The sequence below is a fragment of the Dermacentor andersoni genome, chromosome 7, assembly GCF_023375885.2.
Source record: "Dermacentor andersoni chromosome 7, qqDerAnde1_hic_scaffold, whole genome shotgun sequence".
In the NCBI taxonomy this organism is placed as follows: Eukaryota; Metazoa; Arthropoda; class Arachnida; order Ixodida; family Ixodidae; genus Dermacentor; species Dermacentor andersoni.
In genome coordinates this window covers 74,257,252-74,277,127 of record NC_092820.1, presented here as the reverse complement: position 1 = coordinate 74,277,127, position 19,876 = coordinate 74,257,252, and the positions used below count along the sequence as shown (strand labels likewise).

The following is a 19,876-nucleotide window of genomic DNA, read 5'->3' as shown; positions in this document are numbered from 1 at the left end:
TGTAATCGCCCTGTTGTTTCGCCGAACCAAGAAGCCCGATGGCACGCAAGCGGCTAGTGTAATTAGCAAACCAAGACGTTCCAACACTAAAAGCACCCCAATATTACACTGAGCAGACAACGCAGTCGTCACTTCAAAGAACGTCGCGCACGCAGAGCTGATTTTATTTGAACTAGGCAGCTAATGCAACGTACGACATCAGTAGAAGTAAAAGCACGTCGCACCAAAGACGTCAGTTCACCAGACCACTAGGGTGATATCAGACTATTTATTGCTCGTGCAGAGTTCTGTTAACACACTCTGTCAAGACACCAGTTTGCCAGACAGCTAGGGTGATCAAACTACTAATCGTAGAGAGCTGGGTTATCACATTCGCTCAAGACACCGGTTCAGCAAAACGCCCGGGCCATCAGCCTACTCCTAGTACAGAGCTTTGTCATCACATCCAATTGCAGTGTTGGATGTGCAACACAGTTTTGCTTGTTCCGGCTAGTAACAACGAAAATATATAACAAGTCACTTTAGGACGGAGAGGAGAATAATGGAAGCCAAGGAGTTCAACTTTTATTGAATATTTTGTTGAACATACAATTGTAAGGTTTTATAGGAGCCAAAAACACGATACGATTATGAGGCACGCGGTAATGGGAGATTCTGCAATAATTTTGACCGCCTGTGGTTCTTTATCGAGCATTTAAATGCGTAAGGGCACGAGCATTCTTTTATTTCGTCGCCGTCATCGAAATGGGGCCGTCGCGACCGGGATCGAGCCCGCGACCTCGAGCTGAACAGCGCAAGGCAAGAGGCATTACGTAACCGTAGTCGGTCGCCCAAACCCCATTTAAGGCAGATAAAGGCCTCTTTCATTCATTCATTCATTCCGCGCTGTCTCGTGCCTCATGATTCGTGCCTCGCTTTCTCGCGAAGTCATCTTCATCCTACTAATAAATGACGACAGCCATTCTGCTGGAGTCAACATGCACGGCGTTTAAAACCAAACTGAAACGCGCGCTAAGCAATGTTCGCTACTAATACTTGGCCGGCTGTCTGTATATATACAGTGGGAACTCGATTCAACGAAGTCGACCCGACTGGAAAATTGTTTCGTTATATCCAGATCTTCGTTAAACAGAAAAATTATTTTGCAAACCGTGACCACATTTATAGCGCCTTTCGAAGACCGCGAAAGACTCTTTGGGACGTGAAACCACATAATGTAATTTAATTTCCGGAGACAGAGAATCATTTGCGAGAGCGCTTTGTCCAGAGTGAATTCTTGCAAAAAATGCAGGCTGGCCAGACGGTGCTGGTGGATGAAATGTTGACGCTTGGAGCTAAATTTGATTTTTTTCGAGCGTCTACACGGCGTTTTCGAAAAATTGTGTGTACGAAATATTTGACAGCATGCAATGTGTGATAATTAGTGACAGTAGGGCTTTACTGGCGACTGATTATTTTTACACTACTGTGGAGTAAACAGCAAATAGAAGACACTTTAGGAGTAGAAGTCAAGCGCACAGTTTCAGGCTGAGTAGCAACGCCAGTTCACAAAGTCACAAAAGCAGCCACTAACCTCAGGTACTACATGTTGTTACGAGCAACTGGATCACAATACGCTACTGATGGCGTGGGAAAATATCCTTGTTCAACATATAAATGCTATGGCGTTAACTCTGAATTGGAGTCATCCGAGGACGCAGGCGTTGATGAGCTGCTTTCGGAGTTTTCTGCTTCTGCATTAGCTGAAAACAAGGAACATTCATCTGCTTCAAGGTCGCGAACAGAGCCCACGAAAAGGATAGCCTCTGGTTCGATACTACGTATGAAGAACATGAATGGGCGGTTGACATTAAACAGAGGCGATGAGCAGTAGGGCACAACCTTGATCGCCGAAGCAGCAGCTGCCTCCGTGCCTTCCTCGTTCACCTCCACGAAGGCCTTGTGGAATACTTCGGAAGCCATAAGATTGCCCGTATCGCTTATTCCACTGAGATCAGCAGCCGGCGTGAAGAAGTCTTTGATCCCCATGGATGTCAGTGTTTCCTTGAGATCGATTGAGTGCTCCAGCTTGAACTTCGGCAAGGACAGATGGACGCCGGATACCAAGACAAAATTATTCAAAAGGCCCGAAAGCTTTTCGGCTGTCAAGCCGTCCTCAAGTTCGGACAGTCCTTCGTATTTATCGGGCAGGAGGACAACCATGGAGGCCTTGCCGCCGCGGTACGGTATTTCCAAGGCCTTTGCCGCTGGCTTCACGAGACGACCCATCATGAAGTCATTTTTCTGACGCATCATGTTTACTTTTCTTTTCGTCTTTGAATCCAGGTGAAAACTCATTCGGCACGTCGACTTGGGAGGAAACTGTGAATCCCAAGTTCCCTTAAAGTAGATGGCATTTACGATGATCAAGGTGGTCACTGCGTCCACGCTATTATCGGGGAGAAGATCCTTGATTTTTGATTCGGTGACCTCTTCGACCCAGGCGTTAATCCGATGTCGAACCTCTTCGTAGTGGTTCTTGAAGTCAACGGACTCAATGGTGGCGTCGTAAGAACCGCGAAGACGAGAAAGGTAACTCTCCAGAACCGGAAACGTCTGTTCAGAGTACATCCGGTTGGCGAGGTGTAGCTTCACATCGGGGGCAAGGCCTCCAAGCTTAGAAAGCAAACCAGAGAATTGCTGGTGAACCTCTTCGCTGGTGACGTGTAGAACGTTGGCCAGCTGCTGAGCCGTGGTACTCCGCGCCCCTGCCAGAGCCATGGAGAGTGCCGTGGAGATGCTGAATGGCGAGAAGAAAATGTTGCCTGTACGACGACTTTTCTCGGCGAGGTGCTTGTACAGGTCGATGGTGAAGTTGAAGAGTTGCTCGTCAGGCGTTTGGCTCTCCATGATTTCGGATACCTGGGAAAAAAGGGATGTCGCTACGTGAGATAGTCCGTTCAAGATAGCGGAGTTACATAGAACAAATGGTCAGAAGGAATACGATATGGATTCGGTATGTCAAGAACCGGCAGTAAGTTATAAGGGCAGATGGATATACAATATGAATCAAAACATGATCGACAGGCAGTCAACGAGAATAGTCACGTCGTTAATGCAGCGTTCTTGTGATAGCAATGCCGACGCGTCAGATGTTTCCTGTCAGCATGATGAAACGGATTAGTCAACATGAGAAATAATAATAGGAGAGAAATTCTTTTTAGATATAGCAGCGGGTATCGTGTGCATCACCTCTTTCCATGGAGGTTCGCTAGCCAGGAATGATTTTATTACTGTACGAAACTCCAGAAAACTCACTCTCTTCAATGTGAAAGTTGTAGTGCAATAATAACACTGGACAAAAGAGCTTCGAAGCACGAGAGCTACCGAAAGTGCCGCTGACGAAGGTACAATCGGGGCTAGGTGCACTGTTCTTGTTGCGCCAGAAAACAAACAACTTTCTTGCTAATTGCCCACTACGCTAGTAACCATGAAGTTTATGCGTCTTGACTAATCGGCGAACAGTGTTAGCTTGCCCATGCTGACGCAGTAGGGGCCGAAGAGCGGAGATGGAGCAAGTGCTTTTACCGTTGGTGCTCACTGTCGCGTGCATCTTTATAGAACCCTCTTCATAGGGCCAGTTCTGTCACTGCAAACGAGACGGTGTTTCTGCCGCGTCTGAACATTTCCTGCCTCATGATTCGCCATGCACACGTTGTCTCCACAGCGCTTCGACTCCCCGTCGCGGATGCCGCGTTCCGATAGAGGTGATATGCAAAAACGCTCGTGTGCTACATGTGCGTGTACGTTAAAAAACACCATATGGACCAAATTATTCAACAGCTCCACGCTACAGTAGCCCTCGCAACCCACTGTGCAATTTGAGGACGATAAACCCCACAATAAAAAACATTTGCTATGTATGTTGTACGCATACATACTCGTGTAAGGCTGCTTCCGAGTGAATGGATTGACAGTTGTGGTATTTTCGCATTGATCTCAGTACTAAAAGCTGATCGGCTCGCATTGTTTTGTGTTGTCAATGTAGAAGCATAGATAAATGATTTCGACAGAAACTACCTAACGAAGACTGTTGATGTGGATGCGATTGGAATTCAGGCAGTGTAGCGACCCACCGCATTATTGAAGACACTTTTATCTAGAATCAGCAGCGGTGGTTCTGAAATTTCCATTGGTTCGACTGTACGTGACATGCACTGTCTCCGGGATAGGCCCACTTTATAATGAGGCTCGCTCGTGAAGGTCGCCCGTGGCGATCACGACATCGCGACGACTGCATGGGGGGGAATGACGAAGAAGGAATTACGTCGATGGAACGACTAAGTAGGTAGCAAGACGGTGGAATAAAGACAATGGGATCACGACGAGTGTATGACAGCGATGACATGACCATGACTGTGTGATGACGCCTGTGTGACGGGAAAGGAACGACGAAGCGGATCACGACGACGGTATGACAACGAATGTACGACGACGACTGTAAGATGACCACGCCGTGACAACGATTCCACGATAACGGCGGCATAACCCCGCTTGAATGACGTAGCATGACTACGACGAAGTGGCGAAAGTATGACGTCTATGGAACGACGAAGGCGGTATGATGACGACGGCACAACAACTGGATGAAGTTTCTGGAACGATGACGATGGTGCGACGACAACCGGATGGCGGATACTGTATGACGATGATGGCATGATGACGGCATGACGAAAGTTGGGTGACGAACTTGGAATGATGACGATGCAGGGACCACGGCGGCATCACAACCGGGAGCACATCGCTTGTGGCCAAAGCTACAGTAGACAACTTGGGTCACTCGGTCAGCGTGAGAGGCTAGATAGATAAATAAATCAAAAGGTAGGTAAATAGATGGATAGAAAGAAACTCAAAGGGACTGGAGTAGGCAAAGAATGCGAACTACATTAAAAGGATGTACCAATCCTTATGACGACCGTGCCATCACCGCGATGTCCACGCGTGGCGCGTGTCTCAGCATACATTCAAAGAAGATTGAATATATATGACGCGGGCTCCTAAGAGGAAGCTTTAGCTCGGGTGCTCCTATCTAAATACATGTAAAAGGAGAATTCGTTTTTCTCGACAACCACTGAACTAAATTTGGCGGGGTTCGCTGCATTTAAAAGAAAAGCTTAAAATCTAGTGACTGTTGGTTTCGAATTTTCGATTTAGGTCGTCAAATTTTTATAAAAATTTGGCAAAAATCGCAAATTTTCAGAAAACGAAACTATCAAGTTTACAACTCCGTAACTCAGCAACAAAAAATGATATCGCAATTCTGTAAATTGTACCTGATAGCACATCTAAAGCGGACAAAATTGATATGTGACACATGAACCTCAAAAAATGGAGTCATGTGTAATTACAACTTTTGCAGAACCTTCGTAAACAACGTAACAAATTCACGTAAGATGTAAACTGACATATCAAATTTGTCCGCTTTGAATGGTCTAATGGATGCCGTTTACAGAATCGCGATATCTGTTCTTGATGCAGAGCTATTAGCTTGTAAACTTCGTGCTTCTATTTTTTTCAAACGTCTGAATTTTTGAAAATTTTTTTAACAAAATTCAAGCCCTAAATCAAAATTCCGCTTCCAACAGTCACTAGAATTTAACTTTCTCTCTCAAATGCAACAAATTTCATCAAAATCGGTCCAGGGGTTATCTCATAAAAACGTTTTTGCGTTTTTACATGTATTTGAATAGGCCGCGTCGGAGTTGGGCCCGAGCTAAAGCTTCCTCTTAAGAGGAAGCTTTAGCTCGGGTGCTCTTATCTAAGTACATGTAAAAGCAGAATTCGTTTCTATCAGCAACGACTGCACCAAACTTGGAAAGGTTTGTTGCATTTAAAAGAAAAACATAAAATCTAGTGACTGTTGGTCTCGAATTTTTTATTTAGGTCGTCAAATTTTTATTACAAGTTGGTAAAAATCGCAAATTTTCAGGAAACGACACTATCAAGTTTACAACTCTGTAACTCAGCAAAGAAAAATGATATCACAATTCTGTGAATCAAATCTAATGATACACCTAAAACAGACAAAATTTATATGTTACAAATGAATCTGCAAGAACTCAGTAATATGAAAAAACAGATTTTGCAGCAGCCCAGTACAAAATGTAAGAAATTCACGTAAGATACAAATTCACATATCAAATATTTCCTTTTGAATGATTTAATGGCTGCCGTTTACAGAACCGCAATATCCGTTCTTGATGCAGAGTTGTGACTTTGTAAACTTCGTGCTTCCATTTTTTTCAAACCTTCAAAGTTAGGGAATCTATTAAACAAAATTCAGGCCCTAAATCAAAAATCCACTTCCGACAGTCACTAGAATTTGCCTTTCTCTCTCAAATGCAACAAATTGCATTCAACTTGGCCCAGAGGTTACCTCAGAAAGGCGTTCTTGCGTTTTACATGTATTTGAATAGGCCGCGCCGGAGTTGGACCCGAGGTAAAGCTTCCTCTTAAAGGACTGTTCGTTCTGTCTTCAAGAGTGGCACATATCCTGTGATCCAAGTTGGCGCGAAATAGATTAGAATCCGATGAACATGCATGTCGCAAATCGGGCGAAGTACTCAAAAGAATGGTAATCGCATTGGGATGTCGAACCATCGTGCATGTTTTACTGTAACGGATCAATCTAGCGGTTATTTTTCATGAAAGGCAAACTTTCAGAAAGCATGTGACGGCCGGATAGCACCGCAAATTTAGTAGGCACACTTTCGGGCTTGTAAATATGACGTTTTTAAGTCTCACTAGCGTCAGGTAGTGAGACTTAAATTCATTGAAAATCAGTAACACTCAATCAGGCAGTTGAAATGAGTGAGCACAGTAGCTGCCATTCAAGTCAATGAGTCGTTTACGTGTGTTGCGCAATAATGTTCAAAGCTGAACGTTTGCCTTCTTTATAATTGAAACGGCATGAAAAAATGGCGGAAGGAACAGGAGATGACAGACAGAGCACTGGCTACCTACTGAAGCTTACTGAGGCAAACAATCAACGCATATATATAACACTTTCATGCACACCTACACAAAAGGAAGAGAACGAGAATGTATGCAATACCCATTCTGATTTCCGATTCGCTAGGCACAAATTTTTTTTTTACCCAGCAGGGCGAGGGATGGGGGGGGGGGGGCGATCGAACACACCTATCGCCAGCTTTACGCATGTAAGATTCTTCAGCAATTTCACGTTCCTGCTTAGTATATCTCTTCTTCAGCAACTTAGTCTTACCGAACAAATCTGTGCAAACGCGCTCTTTGAAATCAAATACTAAATGATTGCCGTATTCATTTTATGTTGTTTTGGTATTGCCTGGCGCTTGATTAACACATTCTCGAGTCTGCCCTGTGCAAATTTTACCAGAGTTTAGCAGGATTTCATAAAATACACTTGATGTTTCCAGCATATCCTTTTTTTCCCGTGATTGGTGGAGCATGCCGATTGCCCTTCTTTACCCGTAAGGTTGCACACAGCGAAGAGCTTGCAAAGATAATTTAAAAAATCTTCTGTGGTATAGCTACTTTCTTGAAATCATGAGACCGGGTGCCCATGGCACCGTGGTAAAAAGCATCTATATGTCAAAATTTTGGGCGCGCGTAAGACTACACATAGTGTGGAGTGCTAGAAGACGCAACGCGTTTCTTGGAGTGAGGGTCGGACGAGTCAGAACGCGATCTTTCTTGAGAGTGGATATGAAGTCTTCATTAACAGAGCCCTTCATTTCTTGACCTTTCTGTCATATGTGTATATGTTTTCGTACCGAATAATAATAATAATAATAATAATAATAATAATAATAATAATAATAATAATTATATATTCATAAAGATCAATCAATCAATCCATTAACCAATCAATCAAATGTTTATTATAGTGCCAAGGAACAGCTCTACGGAGACTACGTACTGGGGTAATGAGGGACCAATATGCGAGACAAAATATACTGAGAATCAAATGTGGAGGACAAAACAACGTGAGATAGAGAAACATATGCGGGAAACAGAAAACAACGAGGCGGCGTAAGCGGGAGTTATAGGGGTATTATTCATCTCAGGCATGTTCAACTCGCGCCTTAGAATTTCTTCATTGGCAACGTGATTGCCATGATTGCTATGGGTGCCGCGTCTGCTTATGCGTTTCATATTTTGCAGGCTTTGTCTAAACGTGGAGGGGAATTTATATTTCAAGTGTGCTCTCAAGTCGTAATTTGGGCATAATGGTCATAATGTTAATCATTAAAATGTCAGTAGGTAATTAGTAGTATGTATTTAGGGAAAATGCGAATAAAGATGTACTAGAAGCTTCCTCAGCCAACTGCTGACAACCTACAGCTTGTTCCGCATCGAAGGCTTCATTGAAAAACGAAAAAAAAAGCAGTTGCTGTATGTTAACTGAGGCAATCTGCATACATGTGCTCAGCACACGTACAACCCTATAGGACTGAACCATATTTGGTGGGTGTTCCTGATGGTACATACATCAAGAATGCGCAAACACACTCTCCCTGATACTTGAGTGCACAATTTTGCAGTGGGAAAAATGTAAGGTCTGCCCAGAACTAGAGTTACAACGAAACCTGGTTATAATGATTGGCTTTCTAAGTTTTGAGGATATGGACAAAAGTACTAACGTACTAGTGTAAAACTAGTCAAGGCCTTAAGCAATAGCTTTATACTAAACTAACAGAATGTCCCGTATCTAACGGTTATGTACGAGCAGACCAATTAAAGAGTCTCGCATGTATGTTACTGCTGACATCCTTGTTCGCCTGACTCTACTACTCCACTTGTCATCTGTAGCACCGCTTTCTTAGTGCGACAGATGCGCATTTCCATTCTCGACGATGCACAGCGTAGTTTTAGATCAGTAGTTTGTAGCTGTTCCAAGCGTATGCAGTCGCATGAGCGTCCTTGGCTCAATTATAAAAAAAGTCAGGGGCTCGCTATCCAAGGGTACAGGGTTCGACCACCGGCTTAGCGAAGGACAGACAGCATTTTGCTTCTATTTTGTTTGATGATCAGCGACGAAGGTCGTTTGTTGAGGCTGCAAAGCAGAGAGACTGTGGTCGAAGACGAATGCTGTGTTTTAAGCGAAGATTCCTTTGCTCGTTCTTCCCACTCCTCGGATACTACCAGCAGCTGTCTTACCGACAGTAAACTTGTGTCCCTGCGAGTGTGCCACAGGGTATGTGCCCGGCTTGACAAGTTAGGCCACTATGTATGTGAACTTCGGAAGAGTATAGGCTTGGGCTGGTTGGTAATGCAAAGTTGGCTACAGAGAAATGAAGAAGACGGCAACAGGAGCAGCCGAGTGCGCAGAAAGAAGTTAAACAAAATAGGACCACATTGTGTGCTATGGCGGCCAGTGGTTTAACACTTGTATCATTTACCCGCTTTCGCCATTCAGAGTGCCTTTGTCAGAAACAGTCCTCGAAGGCATGTGAAAATGATCAACGGTAGTCGATTGACATTGCATGCAACTATTCCATCCATAAAGGAAGACAGAAACCAGAAAATGTGCCCGCCAATGCTGCTGAAGACATTGACAAGGCTGGAAGGTTTAGGGCTCTAGAGCGGGCGGGCAAGCGGGCATGCATGAAAGCGGGTATGCGTTTTAAGTACTATCGGCTATACAAAGTCTCATAGAGACATGTCGGCAAGGGCTTTTACGTAAGGCTTCTTGAACATAAAAAAGCTCCACAATGTACTTAGAGTTTATTCTTTGTAATAGGAAGAATGGTCTAAGGTATTTGACCACAGCCATTTTTACTGCACGTCAATAAACGCGTTTAGTGTTTGTTGGTAATAATGGGACATCATTGTACACGTAGGGTGACGAAGAGACACATGCTGTGTCCCGCCTGTGAAATGAGAGCCGCAGACACGCTTCAGCAACGTAAAACGGTTTATTGCAACATTTATTTTTTCTGCAACATTTTCTATGCCCTGGAATAAACCAGCAAGTCATTTGTAACATCGATCAAAATGATCAACAACGAAGCAAAGGCCTATATTTGTTTCAATTACAAGTCGCGAACTGAGCCCATGAAAAGCACGAGATCTGGGTCGCAGCTACGAATGAGGAACATAAATGGCCGATCCACAACGAATTTGTAGGTCTGTGGCGGCATAGAGGACATGCAGCAGGGTAGCATCACTACTGCTGTGGCAGCCGCGGCTTCGGTGCCCTCTTCATTTACTTCTACGAACGCCTTGTGCACCACATCGGAAGCTGACAGATTTTCCTTCTCGCTAATGCCGGACAGGTCGGCTTCCGAAGAGAAGAAATCCTTGATTCCCATTTCTTGCAGCGTTTCCTTCAGACCGATCGCTTGTTCCAATTTGAACTTCGGCAGATATAGCTCAACGTTCACAAAGCCGCCAAGATTGTTCAGCAGGTTCGCGAGCTTCGGAGCCGTCAACACCTCCTCAAGGTTGGACAGTCCTTCGACGTCGTTGGGTAGAAGCACGACCATGGAAGTCTTGCCGCCTCGGTATGGTATCTCCAGGGCCGTGACACCGAGTTCCTCACTGCTGGCCATGCTATAACGGTCCTCGTGGTACATCATGTCAACCAGTTTCTTGCTTTTGGAGTCCAGGTGGAAATCAGAACTACGAGTAGCATCAGGGTTGAACTGCGACTCCCAGAAGCCCTTAAAGTAGATGGCGTTTACCAGGATAAGAGTGGTAAAAGCGTCCACGCTACCTCCGGGAAGGAGATCTCTTATCTTAGATTCTGTGGCTCGTTCGACCCAGGCGTTGACTTGCCGTCGAATGTTCTCGTAGTCTTTCCTGAAATCGACGGACTCGATAGTAGCTCCATAGCTGTCGCGCAAAAGAGCCAGGTAGCTGTCCAAGACTGGAAACGTCTGTTCGCAGTACATTCGGTTGGCAATATGGAGCTTCACGTCGGTAGCGTAGGATGGTCGTTTCGAGAGGAAGTCAGAAAAGTGGTTGTGCATCTGTTCGCCGTCGGCTCGAAGGACAGCCGACATTTCCGTGGCAGTTCTGTTCCGTGCGCCTCCAAGAGCCATTGAAAGAGCAGCCGAGATGCTGAACGGCGAAAAAAAGATGTTCCCTTTATGGACGCCCTTTGGCGACAGCTGGTGGTACAAGTCCACGGCGAAATTGAGGACGGAATCTCCAAGCTTGTTGACGGCCATGCCTGAAATACCTGCAGGGAAGTGAAATCGATTTTTGAGAGTCCTGTAATGGGAGCGAACCACGCTAGCGGAAATTAGTCCCTGCGGCTCCTCAGTATGGCCAGAACAATAAACGCAGGGTTTATGCAGTGAAGCAGTAGGAAACATGCAGGCATCAACAAATTGCGAAATTCACTGCGGTGCTGAATATATGACAGTAATTAAGAAGTGACTTTGTGCTTGGTGTCAGTGCCAACTTACAAGCGTAGCACTCGCTTCTACAGAACTGCTAATAGAAGAGAATGGTTGTATTCGCTATTGTCAGAAACAAGCGGAATGCGTCGCTGATCTTTTTGTTCAAGTACCAGGCGTGCCACCAAACAATAATAATAGTTTACCTTATGGGGGCCTGACTTGGCTCGTTACCTTGCTGAACACTAAGGGGTTGCTCGTTACGAACTTTTCGAATAGCAGCTCGTGCATGGCTTGTCTGGCCATTTCAGCAGGCACACGGCGTGTTCATGCGTGAAGTGACGTGGAAAATAATGATGTGTGCCCAATGTGTGAGCTGAGAGGTGCCTTTACTGACATACCTTTTTGATAAAATTTATAGATAATCCTAAAACCGGCGAAAGGGCTAAACAGATTGCCTGGCCTACCACGCTTTTTTTTCTGTTGAACAGGGGAATTTCCTCTTGGTGTTCGCACTTTGGGAAGTAAACGTTTATTTGCACGTCAGCGCTGTCAGTGCGTGCTTTTTTTCTTATCTTTGTCCTTTTAGCGACGACACTCTTTTTTCAAAATGATTCACGATGCTGCCAACAAATTTTTGAAAGCTACGCACTGTCAAGACAAGTAAAATGTATATTTTTTCATAAAAGAATACACTCGTATGTCCCAAATGTAGTGCCAGAGATAACTGATACCAATGCTTCTGTGTTTTTGTCTATTTAATAAGTAAAGAAACTATCACACGAACTGTAGAACTATATCAGTTCGAAACCAGCAAAGCAGCTTGCCCTACTCTGAGGGGCCAAATTGTGAAAGCTTTTAATTCGTAAGTGCTCTTTGCTATTGGATAGCCACCTTAACTAATATGTACAACATCAGTATTGGCTGCAATTTGCTCTTCGGAACAATTCTAGCACAGGAGCTTTTTGTGCATAGGGGCCCAGTGCTTTTATCATAAATGCCTTCTCTATTCCGTCTGCCAAATAGGAAAAGCACATGCGAGAAACGTGCCTCAACACAACAGAGCTGTACTCTCAGCTTGTTGGCACACGGGGAAGGCATTCTTACGCAGAGTTAATACTGTTTCTTTTTGCAAAGTAATAACAGCGTGAAGAGATATAATGGCTGTTTGCTCCATACTCTTAAAAACGTTGACGTGTGCAGTCTTGTGTACGACAAAGATGATATCCCGAAGCGAAATCCAAAAGTTTTAATTTTTGTCCTTGCGTTTTGTGTGTGTGTGTGTGTGTGTGTGTGTGCACGTACGTGCGTGCGTGCGTGCGCGCGTGCGTGTGTGTGTGCGTGTGTGCTTCTATCTTTCTTGTCGATTTATTAAGCAAATATGACACGAACTTTAGAACTATATCAGTTCGAAAGCAGCAAAGCAGTGCATGGCGCTGATATGAAAAATGTAAGAGTGTCAAATGAACAAGTTGAGGCCAAATATTTTAATGAAACTTTCTCATTGAACAACCTTGTTCTCATTTTTCTACATATGCAACGGCCAGGGAAAAACCTCAATGGCGCTAATATTTGTTCCTATGTAATACTCAGGAGCAGCTGTCACTGTTCGTGTATTCTCAGTAATTGCGAGGAAATTATAGCAGCAACAGAGAGCACATGCAAAAAGCAGGAGTTCGGTAAAATATACGAGGGCGAGTCAAATGAAACTGAGCTAATGCGAATATATGACAAATGGGGTATTTTATTTCGAAATCTCCATGAGCATTTAGACATTGGTCCCGCTGGCTAACGAGTTGCGTGATTCCAGTCTCATAAGCATTCTTGGTTTGCTGTATAAAAAATTCTGTAACTGACTCTTTCATGTCGTCGTCCGACACGAATCTGGTTCCATTGAGCTGTTTTTTCAACTGCCCCAAAATGTGGAAGTAACAAGGCGACAGGTCTGGCCTGTATGGTGGATATTGCAACGTTTCCCAATTTAAACTTGCTATTTTTGTGTGAAGCACATCAACGACGTGGGGACGGGCATTGTCGTTGAGCAAGATGACCCGATTCGTCAATTTTTCACGTTGTTTGTTCTTGATTGCGGCACGCAGCCGATCCGGCGTTTCACAATCTCGGAAACGATTGCTAGTCTCTCCAGGTTTAGCAAAGTCGATCATTAATGGCCCCTGACGACCGAACAAAAAAGTTCACACCTTTCCGGCGGAAATGACGGCCTTTGCTTTCTTTGGGGGTGGTGAATTCGAACGTTTCCAGTATAAGCGTAGCCGTCGTGTTTCAGGCTCGTAATAGTGGAACCATGATACGTCCCTGGTGACAACTGCAGACAAGAAGTCGTCACGCTCATTGTGATACCGGATGAGATGAGTCAAGGCAGCGTCGAACCTATCCTTCTTCTGGCGGTGGCTCAAAATCTTGGGCAACCATTGCGCATACTAGAGCCAATAACCTTGATGTTCATGAATTGTGGTGTGTACCGAACCGTGACTGATGCTCATACGCTCTGGCAGTTCACCGATGCGTATCCTCTGTTCTTGTCTAATCAGCTCATCGGCCTTTGCAGTTGGGTTGGGGGTGATTGCACGGTGGCTTTGGCCCGATCTTGGATAGTCGTTGAAACTTTCACGTCCTTCTTTGATCCGACTGCTCACACGCTTCACTCTGGCCAATGAAATGCAATGTTCAACGTACACGGCACCCATACGGCGACTAATTTCTTTTTGGGAGACACCTTCAGCTGTCAAAGGGTCACTACACCATGCTGTTCACTTTTGGAGCGTCCATTATGTCACGGAAACACGTTCAACCCAGTGTATGAGAGCATTAAAGAGCATTTATCCTCGCACCTGCGTGTCTCTCTTAAATGAGAGATGCCTGTGTGCTACGCGAATTCATCGCAGATAATAAACCGAACCAATATCGCGCGGCGTGGGTTGGCTCACTGCCATTTGACTCGCCTCGTGCATTAGAAATGCGAAGATACAATGAAATATACAAATGCGATGATAGAGCTTGATAAAGGGGAAGAAAGTGATACCGGAAACAAAGTTCTATGCACTTATACGCAATATCTTGCAACAAGATATTTAAATACACGTATAAGTCTGCAATAAATTAACATATCTAAGAAAAACTCACTGTATACGATGCGTCAAAGAAAGTCGAAGAATCCTAAGGCCCGCCGCCCCTCCCTCCACTCCCCCCGATGTATCGCGCGTCACGGAAGGCGGCCCCCTTCCTCCCCGCTTTTCTCCCTAGCGCACACAAGACTGAGCCACCTGCGTCAGCTCACCCATGCCACCCCCCCCCCCCCCCCCGCCTCTCCCCCGCCCCTGCATTTTCACTCGCACATGCAGCATGCGGCGCGCGGTCACGATGTTATCGCACTCGGACTTTATACGGAACATGAGGGCGAAGGCGACGGCAGGAATGCGCTTCGAGTGTCCATATAATTCCTATCGCAATAATATAATAACAGCATCCAGCAAGTGAAGCATCCCGTGGTCCGCTACATTCCTCAAAAGAAGTAGCCAAATCGAACTTTCGCCATGCGGCAATTCGTTGCGCCGCAACAACGTCTTTTCTTTTGTCGGGATGGCGCACCGAAAAAAAAGAAAAAGAAAACTGAGACGTAAGCACGGTGGCTACAATCGAATGCCTACTTTGGGCGCCTAATGCGGCTACCGAAGGAATATCGAAGAAAACGTGAGACGCTTGGTCCACAGAGAACCACACGCACACTGCTAGGCATTATACAGTGGAGAGACAAAACTTTCCGGAGAGGTTGCGCTCAAGCGAACGCGTTGCAATCCGTCCCCACAGTGATGGCGGCGAGCGACCATTGTTTATTTTACTCTTCTGCTTTCCAGAAGGCATCCAAAACTCTGCCAGCGAAAATCCACTCGGCCAGACAAAAACAAACGCGCACCGAAGGGCGCCGCGCGCTGGTCGGGGAACACAAGAAAAACGCATGCGCTGTGGCTGGCTCAGCCCGCGGGTAGCGAGAACAAGAAAATTGGAGAGGCTCAATGTGTCCTCGGCGAGTAAACGTCAAAGTAGAAAAATAAATAAGAACGTAGTTGCCTTTGTTGGTTTTAATGTCTTGGGAAGGATGCTTTGGCGGAGGTGAAATGATATTCTTTTCTCTGAGGTGACGGGCACAAATGAACCACGATAACGCTTCGTCTTATCGAACTTCGCTGCATGCTTTGTCAACTTTTCTGATGGTGTGTTGAATTTGGCTTGTCCCGTTGTATGGTCCGATGTACGACCTTAGAAAAGTTGATGCAGCTTTGGCGTCACATATTTAAACAACATTAAACCCACAACGTTCCGGCATTGAAAATGTAAAGCCCGACTTTGGAAGTATCAAGGCACCTTTCGCATCAGAAGCGTATGAGAACTTTATACCATAAGGTTTCGGGATTCAAATCCATGCGCTCCGTAGGTTCCGCGGCCTCCGCGAGATGCCGCGACGAGCTCGCTCGTCAACAAAACGCCCTTGAAACTGTGCTCGGGTGGGGCTCCTCGCGTTATGCTACTCCCGGTGCGTGGGCGTTGCAGCGAAATCCAGCCCGAGTTTGCCATGTTCGCGCTGAAATGTCTTTTCGAGCGTGAAAAAGACATTGTAGACAAAATAGAGAATGATTTCCAGCGCCGGGGGTTGTTTCAGTCGGCGGTGCATGACAGCACAAAAAAATCTGGGGGGAAGGGGATCTGCAGCCCCATAAGCACCCCCTGTCTACGCCCCTGGTGCGTGTGCGTGTGCGTGCGTGCGTGTGTGTGCGTGCGTGCGTGCGTGCGTGCGTGCGTGTGTGTGTGTGTGTGTGTGTGTGTGTGTGTGTGTGTGTGTGTGTGTGTGCGTGCGTGCGTGCGTGCGTGTGTGTGCGTGCGTGCGTGCGTGCGTGCAGAAAGCGATCATGCCCCGTATACAGAGCAGAAAAAATGCCCCTACCCGAGATTTGGCGCAAGTAACTTGTAACAACAATTGGCGCACCGACGAGCGTTTATAATGACTGACACGCATTCCCTCTCGGCCCAGTCCATCTCTATTGTGAAGTGTGTATGCGACGTCGCAAGGAGTACTCGTCGGCATGGCCGTTCTGGTTCCATCTGAGGTCAAACACCCAGACAGCGCACTGGCAACTTGCCCGTCCATCGATCGGTGTCGACTAATTTTCTTGATGTTCACGTCTGGCTTAGAAAGAAGACGGCTCTTAGAAATATAGATTGCAGAGCGGTATCATTGCTTATTTGATAGTAGGTATCAGTTTGGAGGAGGGGTTAATACGCAGAAGTCTAAATTAATGATCACTAGTTTGTCAAGAGAACATAAATTCGTGATTGATAGTAAGCCCCGTACAAGCTGTGCGAGAGTACATTTGTCAAAGAAAGAAACTCCCAGAAGCAAAAAAGAGGGAATGAGGGGAGGGCGGATTGGAAGCGCTTAGGGAAGGCATTTCCAAGTAATTATCGGTAAGTGACCGTTATGATTGGAAAAAAAAAAACGTAGAATCGATGGGTTCTGCCGGTACTAACCTGGGAGTTAAGAAAAAAAGCTCGAGAAGCAACTATGTAGCGCGCAACGAGCGACGGAACGAAATCTGATAGGCTTAACGTTAAGCCACAGGAAGACAGTGGTGTCGGTTAGTGAAGAAACGGTGAATAGATATTCCCTTAGTTGAGACTAAGTGAAAGAAATGGAGTTGGTCAGACCACGTAATGCGTTAGGCAGGTGACCGATGGTCTATGAGATTAACAAAGTGGGTACCACGGGAACAAAAGCGCAGTTGAGGATGGCAGAGAAGTAGGTGGTGTCATGAAATTAGGAAATTCTCAGGTATAAGATGGGGTACAGCTGGTGCAAGACGCGGGTAATTTGACATCGCTGTGAAAGGGCTTCGTCCTGCAGTGGACGAAAAGAGGCTAACAATAATGACGATGATTTTTCACGCGTAATTTCATTTGTATTCGCGACAAAAGAAAGTGCAATGAAGTTACAGAAAACAAAGATTAGGCCACGGGGGCGGGGCTGGGGGGTGGTGGTGGCGGCAGGAGTGTAGTGAATCTGGGCTCTCAACTTATGTTGGTCAGTTGTGTTCACCGCACAGATGTGTTCACCGATGGGACAGCCGAAATCAGTCGGTGGCATGCGCGTGCTGAACAGGTCAATTAGCAACACTGTGTTTTCCTTGTTGGTAGAGGGCAGAGAGCCATATGTAAGGAGAATCGTACCACAAGTAACAAGTAAACGCCATTTATGTTACAAGTACGCATTACTCAAAATACACATGCAACCGCGAAAGTTAAGAATACACCTATGCGTTTTTTTTTGTCAATAGAAATACCCATAGTGCTTGTTCACACATTTAATCCACTTGTATCGTCTGAACTGAGTTCTTCTGTATGCTTGGCTACTGCATCGAAACCGGATAAGCCAGAATAAGTACGTTGAAGGCCACCGATATAACCGTAGAGGATAAAATGTAGCAACGTTTATGATAATCACTGTTTAAGTATAGGTCTGCCACTCACTATTCGCCAGTTCAGTAGACTTCCTTTATAATTTCTGACTACGATTTAGTGACCTACCACTTTGCAGTTAAATATGCTTGGAGGCCGGTATAACATACCGAATAGCTGCCGTTGTTCGTTAAGGCTGCGAAATATAAAGTGTCCAGAGACTTCACGAAAATGGCTGTGAAAACGAGAGAGAGAGAGAGGAAGAAACACACCTGACAGTGATCCCCGCAGCGATGTTTAAATGATGTCGCTGGCCCAATGAGCGCGAAGTGGGACAGCGCGGTCGCTGTTAGCGCCTTTCTCCAATGTGCCGGGTGGGCGTTGCCGAATGCCGCGCCGGGGAATTCCAGCCGGCTACGTCGTTGTTTACAAACTCGTTCGCCGCTGAAACACGGTGGCAGCTCCTTTACGAGCTCGTTTCTTTTACTCTCGCTTTAAACGGGGGCCTCGTTCAGCAGCTGATATCTATTTTCGGGCTTTTGTCACTTCGCCACTGTGTAATATATCAACGATGTGGCTGCGGCACAACTACGAGGGAGCCTTCGGTCTCGGCGACGTTGCTTTAGCTTTCGACACCCCCCATACAGAAAGCACCCGCGCCGGCTGCAATGACGCCATCTATAGAGGACACGTGGTAACCCTGTTCGAAGACTCCTGGGTACTAAAATTCTCTAGCATCGACCTCGCTTTCCCGGCGTGTCACAGCTTTTCCGCAAGGAGTCCCTAGGATATCTCAGATGTCCCCAGCAGCGCTCTTTCTGTACAGAGAAAAATTACATCCCAGGACCGCGTTCCGGCAGCGAAAGAACGTTGCTTTCTGTTGGGTTCGTGTCTGATATTGATGTCATCAGTCTTGTGACTGAGTGCGAAGTGTCTCATGTGGAGTATATAAAACGAGTTTGTTATGGGATCGCGTTCTGTTGACACGCGACTTTATTGGGAGGAATCCTCTTCTATCGTCTCTCGGCAAGAGAGAATAAAAGAAGCGGTAGAAAACGGTGCATGTAAAAAAAATAGAAATAATGATAATATGGAATAAATACATAAATAAAAGAACAAAAGAAAGGGATAAAAGAAGAAACACACAAAAAACACTAAGCAAGCGAATGAGAAATAACTAACTGCTCCTGCATATAGCTTCAAATTTAGCATAGCGAATAGATTCTGAAGCTCCCTTTGAAACGTTTATGTTTATTGGTCCCAATGTCTTGAACTTATGGATAAGGTGTGATTCTCTGTATTTTCTGTCCCGCGCAAAACGGAAATTTTACTGCACGATGTTTAGCTTAAGTTCATCAAAGTTATGACTTGCTTGGTCCAAATGCTCGGCAATGCCTTTGGGAAAATATTTAGCTTCGTCCGTGCCACATCCGTTTTATGATAGGTTAGGTTAGGTTAGAATGGTTAATTCTGCCGTTTCACCGATATATTGTACCTTACAGAAGGAACATTGAAGCATATAAATCACATCGGATATAGTGCAAGTAAAGCTAGCTTTCACTTCGTGTGTACAGGTTCTTGCGGTGCTTTTAATTTTAATGTCACTTTGAATGTACCTGCAGGCATTGCACCTGGAGCGGGAACATACTTTTATTACGGGGAAATGATGTTGGTTGACTTTTGCGTGCGCGAACACGTCTTTAATGTTTCTGTTGCGGTGATAGGTCACCCTTGGTGCAAGCGGCAATGCTTTTCTCAGACGCTTGGTAATTGATAATATTGAGTGGTATTTTTCGTAATATGCTGCTTATGCTTGAGAAGACATTAGAATATTTTGTTATAAAAGCTGGTGGCCCGGTTGTCATAAAGGCTGGTGGTCCTGTGGCTGGTGATACTATGCCGAGAAAAGCATATGTTGCCTTCGAAGAGACAAGTCCCCTTGTCGAAATGCTGGGTTCCCGCTTTTACCTTATTCTCATTTTGCTCATCGTCTTGAATTTCTATGCCCTGGCTTCCCCGTGTTTTCCCTAGATAGAGTGTGT

At 45.4% G+C, this 19,876-nt stretch overlaps 2 protein-coding genes across 2 annotated transcripts in view; both read right to left on the bottom strand.

Moving 5' to 3' along the window:
• Positions 1-539: 539 nt before the first annotated feature.
• Positions 540-18,502, bottom strand: LOC126534809 (ipis-1-like). Its single transcript, XM_072289218.1, has 2 exons — positions 18,107-18,502; positions 540-2,901 (listed from the first exon to the last, which is right to left on the bottom strand). The coding sequence occupies exon 2, from the start codon at positions 2,887-2,889 to the stop codon at positions 1,660-1,662; it is 1,230 nt and encodes a 409-aa protein (XP_072145319.1). The 5' UTR covers positions 2,890-2,901; positions 18,107-18,502; the 3' UTR covers positions 540-1,659.
• Positions 9,920-19,876, bottom strand: part of LOC126534810 (uncharacterized) — a 45,199-nt gene continuing 35,242 nt past the window's right edge. The window contains exon 6 of the mRNA XM_072289480.1: positions 9,920-11,206. Within this exon, the coding sequence (XP_072145581.1) occupies positions 10,056-11,206 (1,151 nt within the window). The 3' untranslated portion in view covers positions 9,920-10,055. The remainder of the gene's footprint in view (positions 11,207-19,876) is intronic.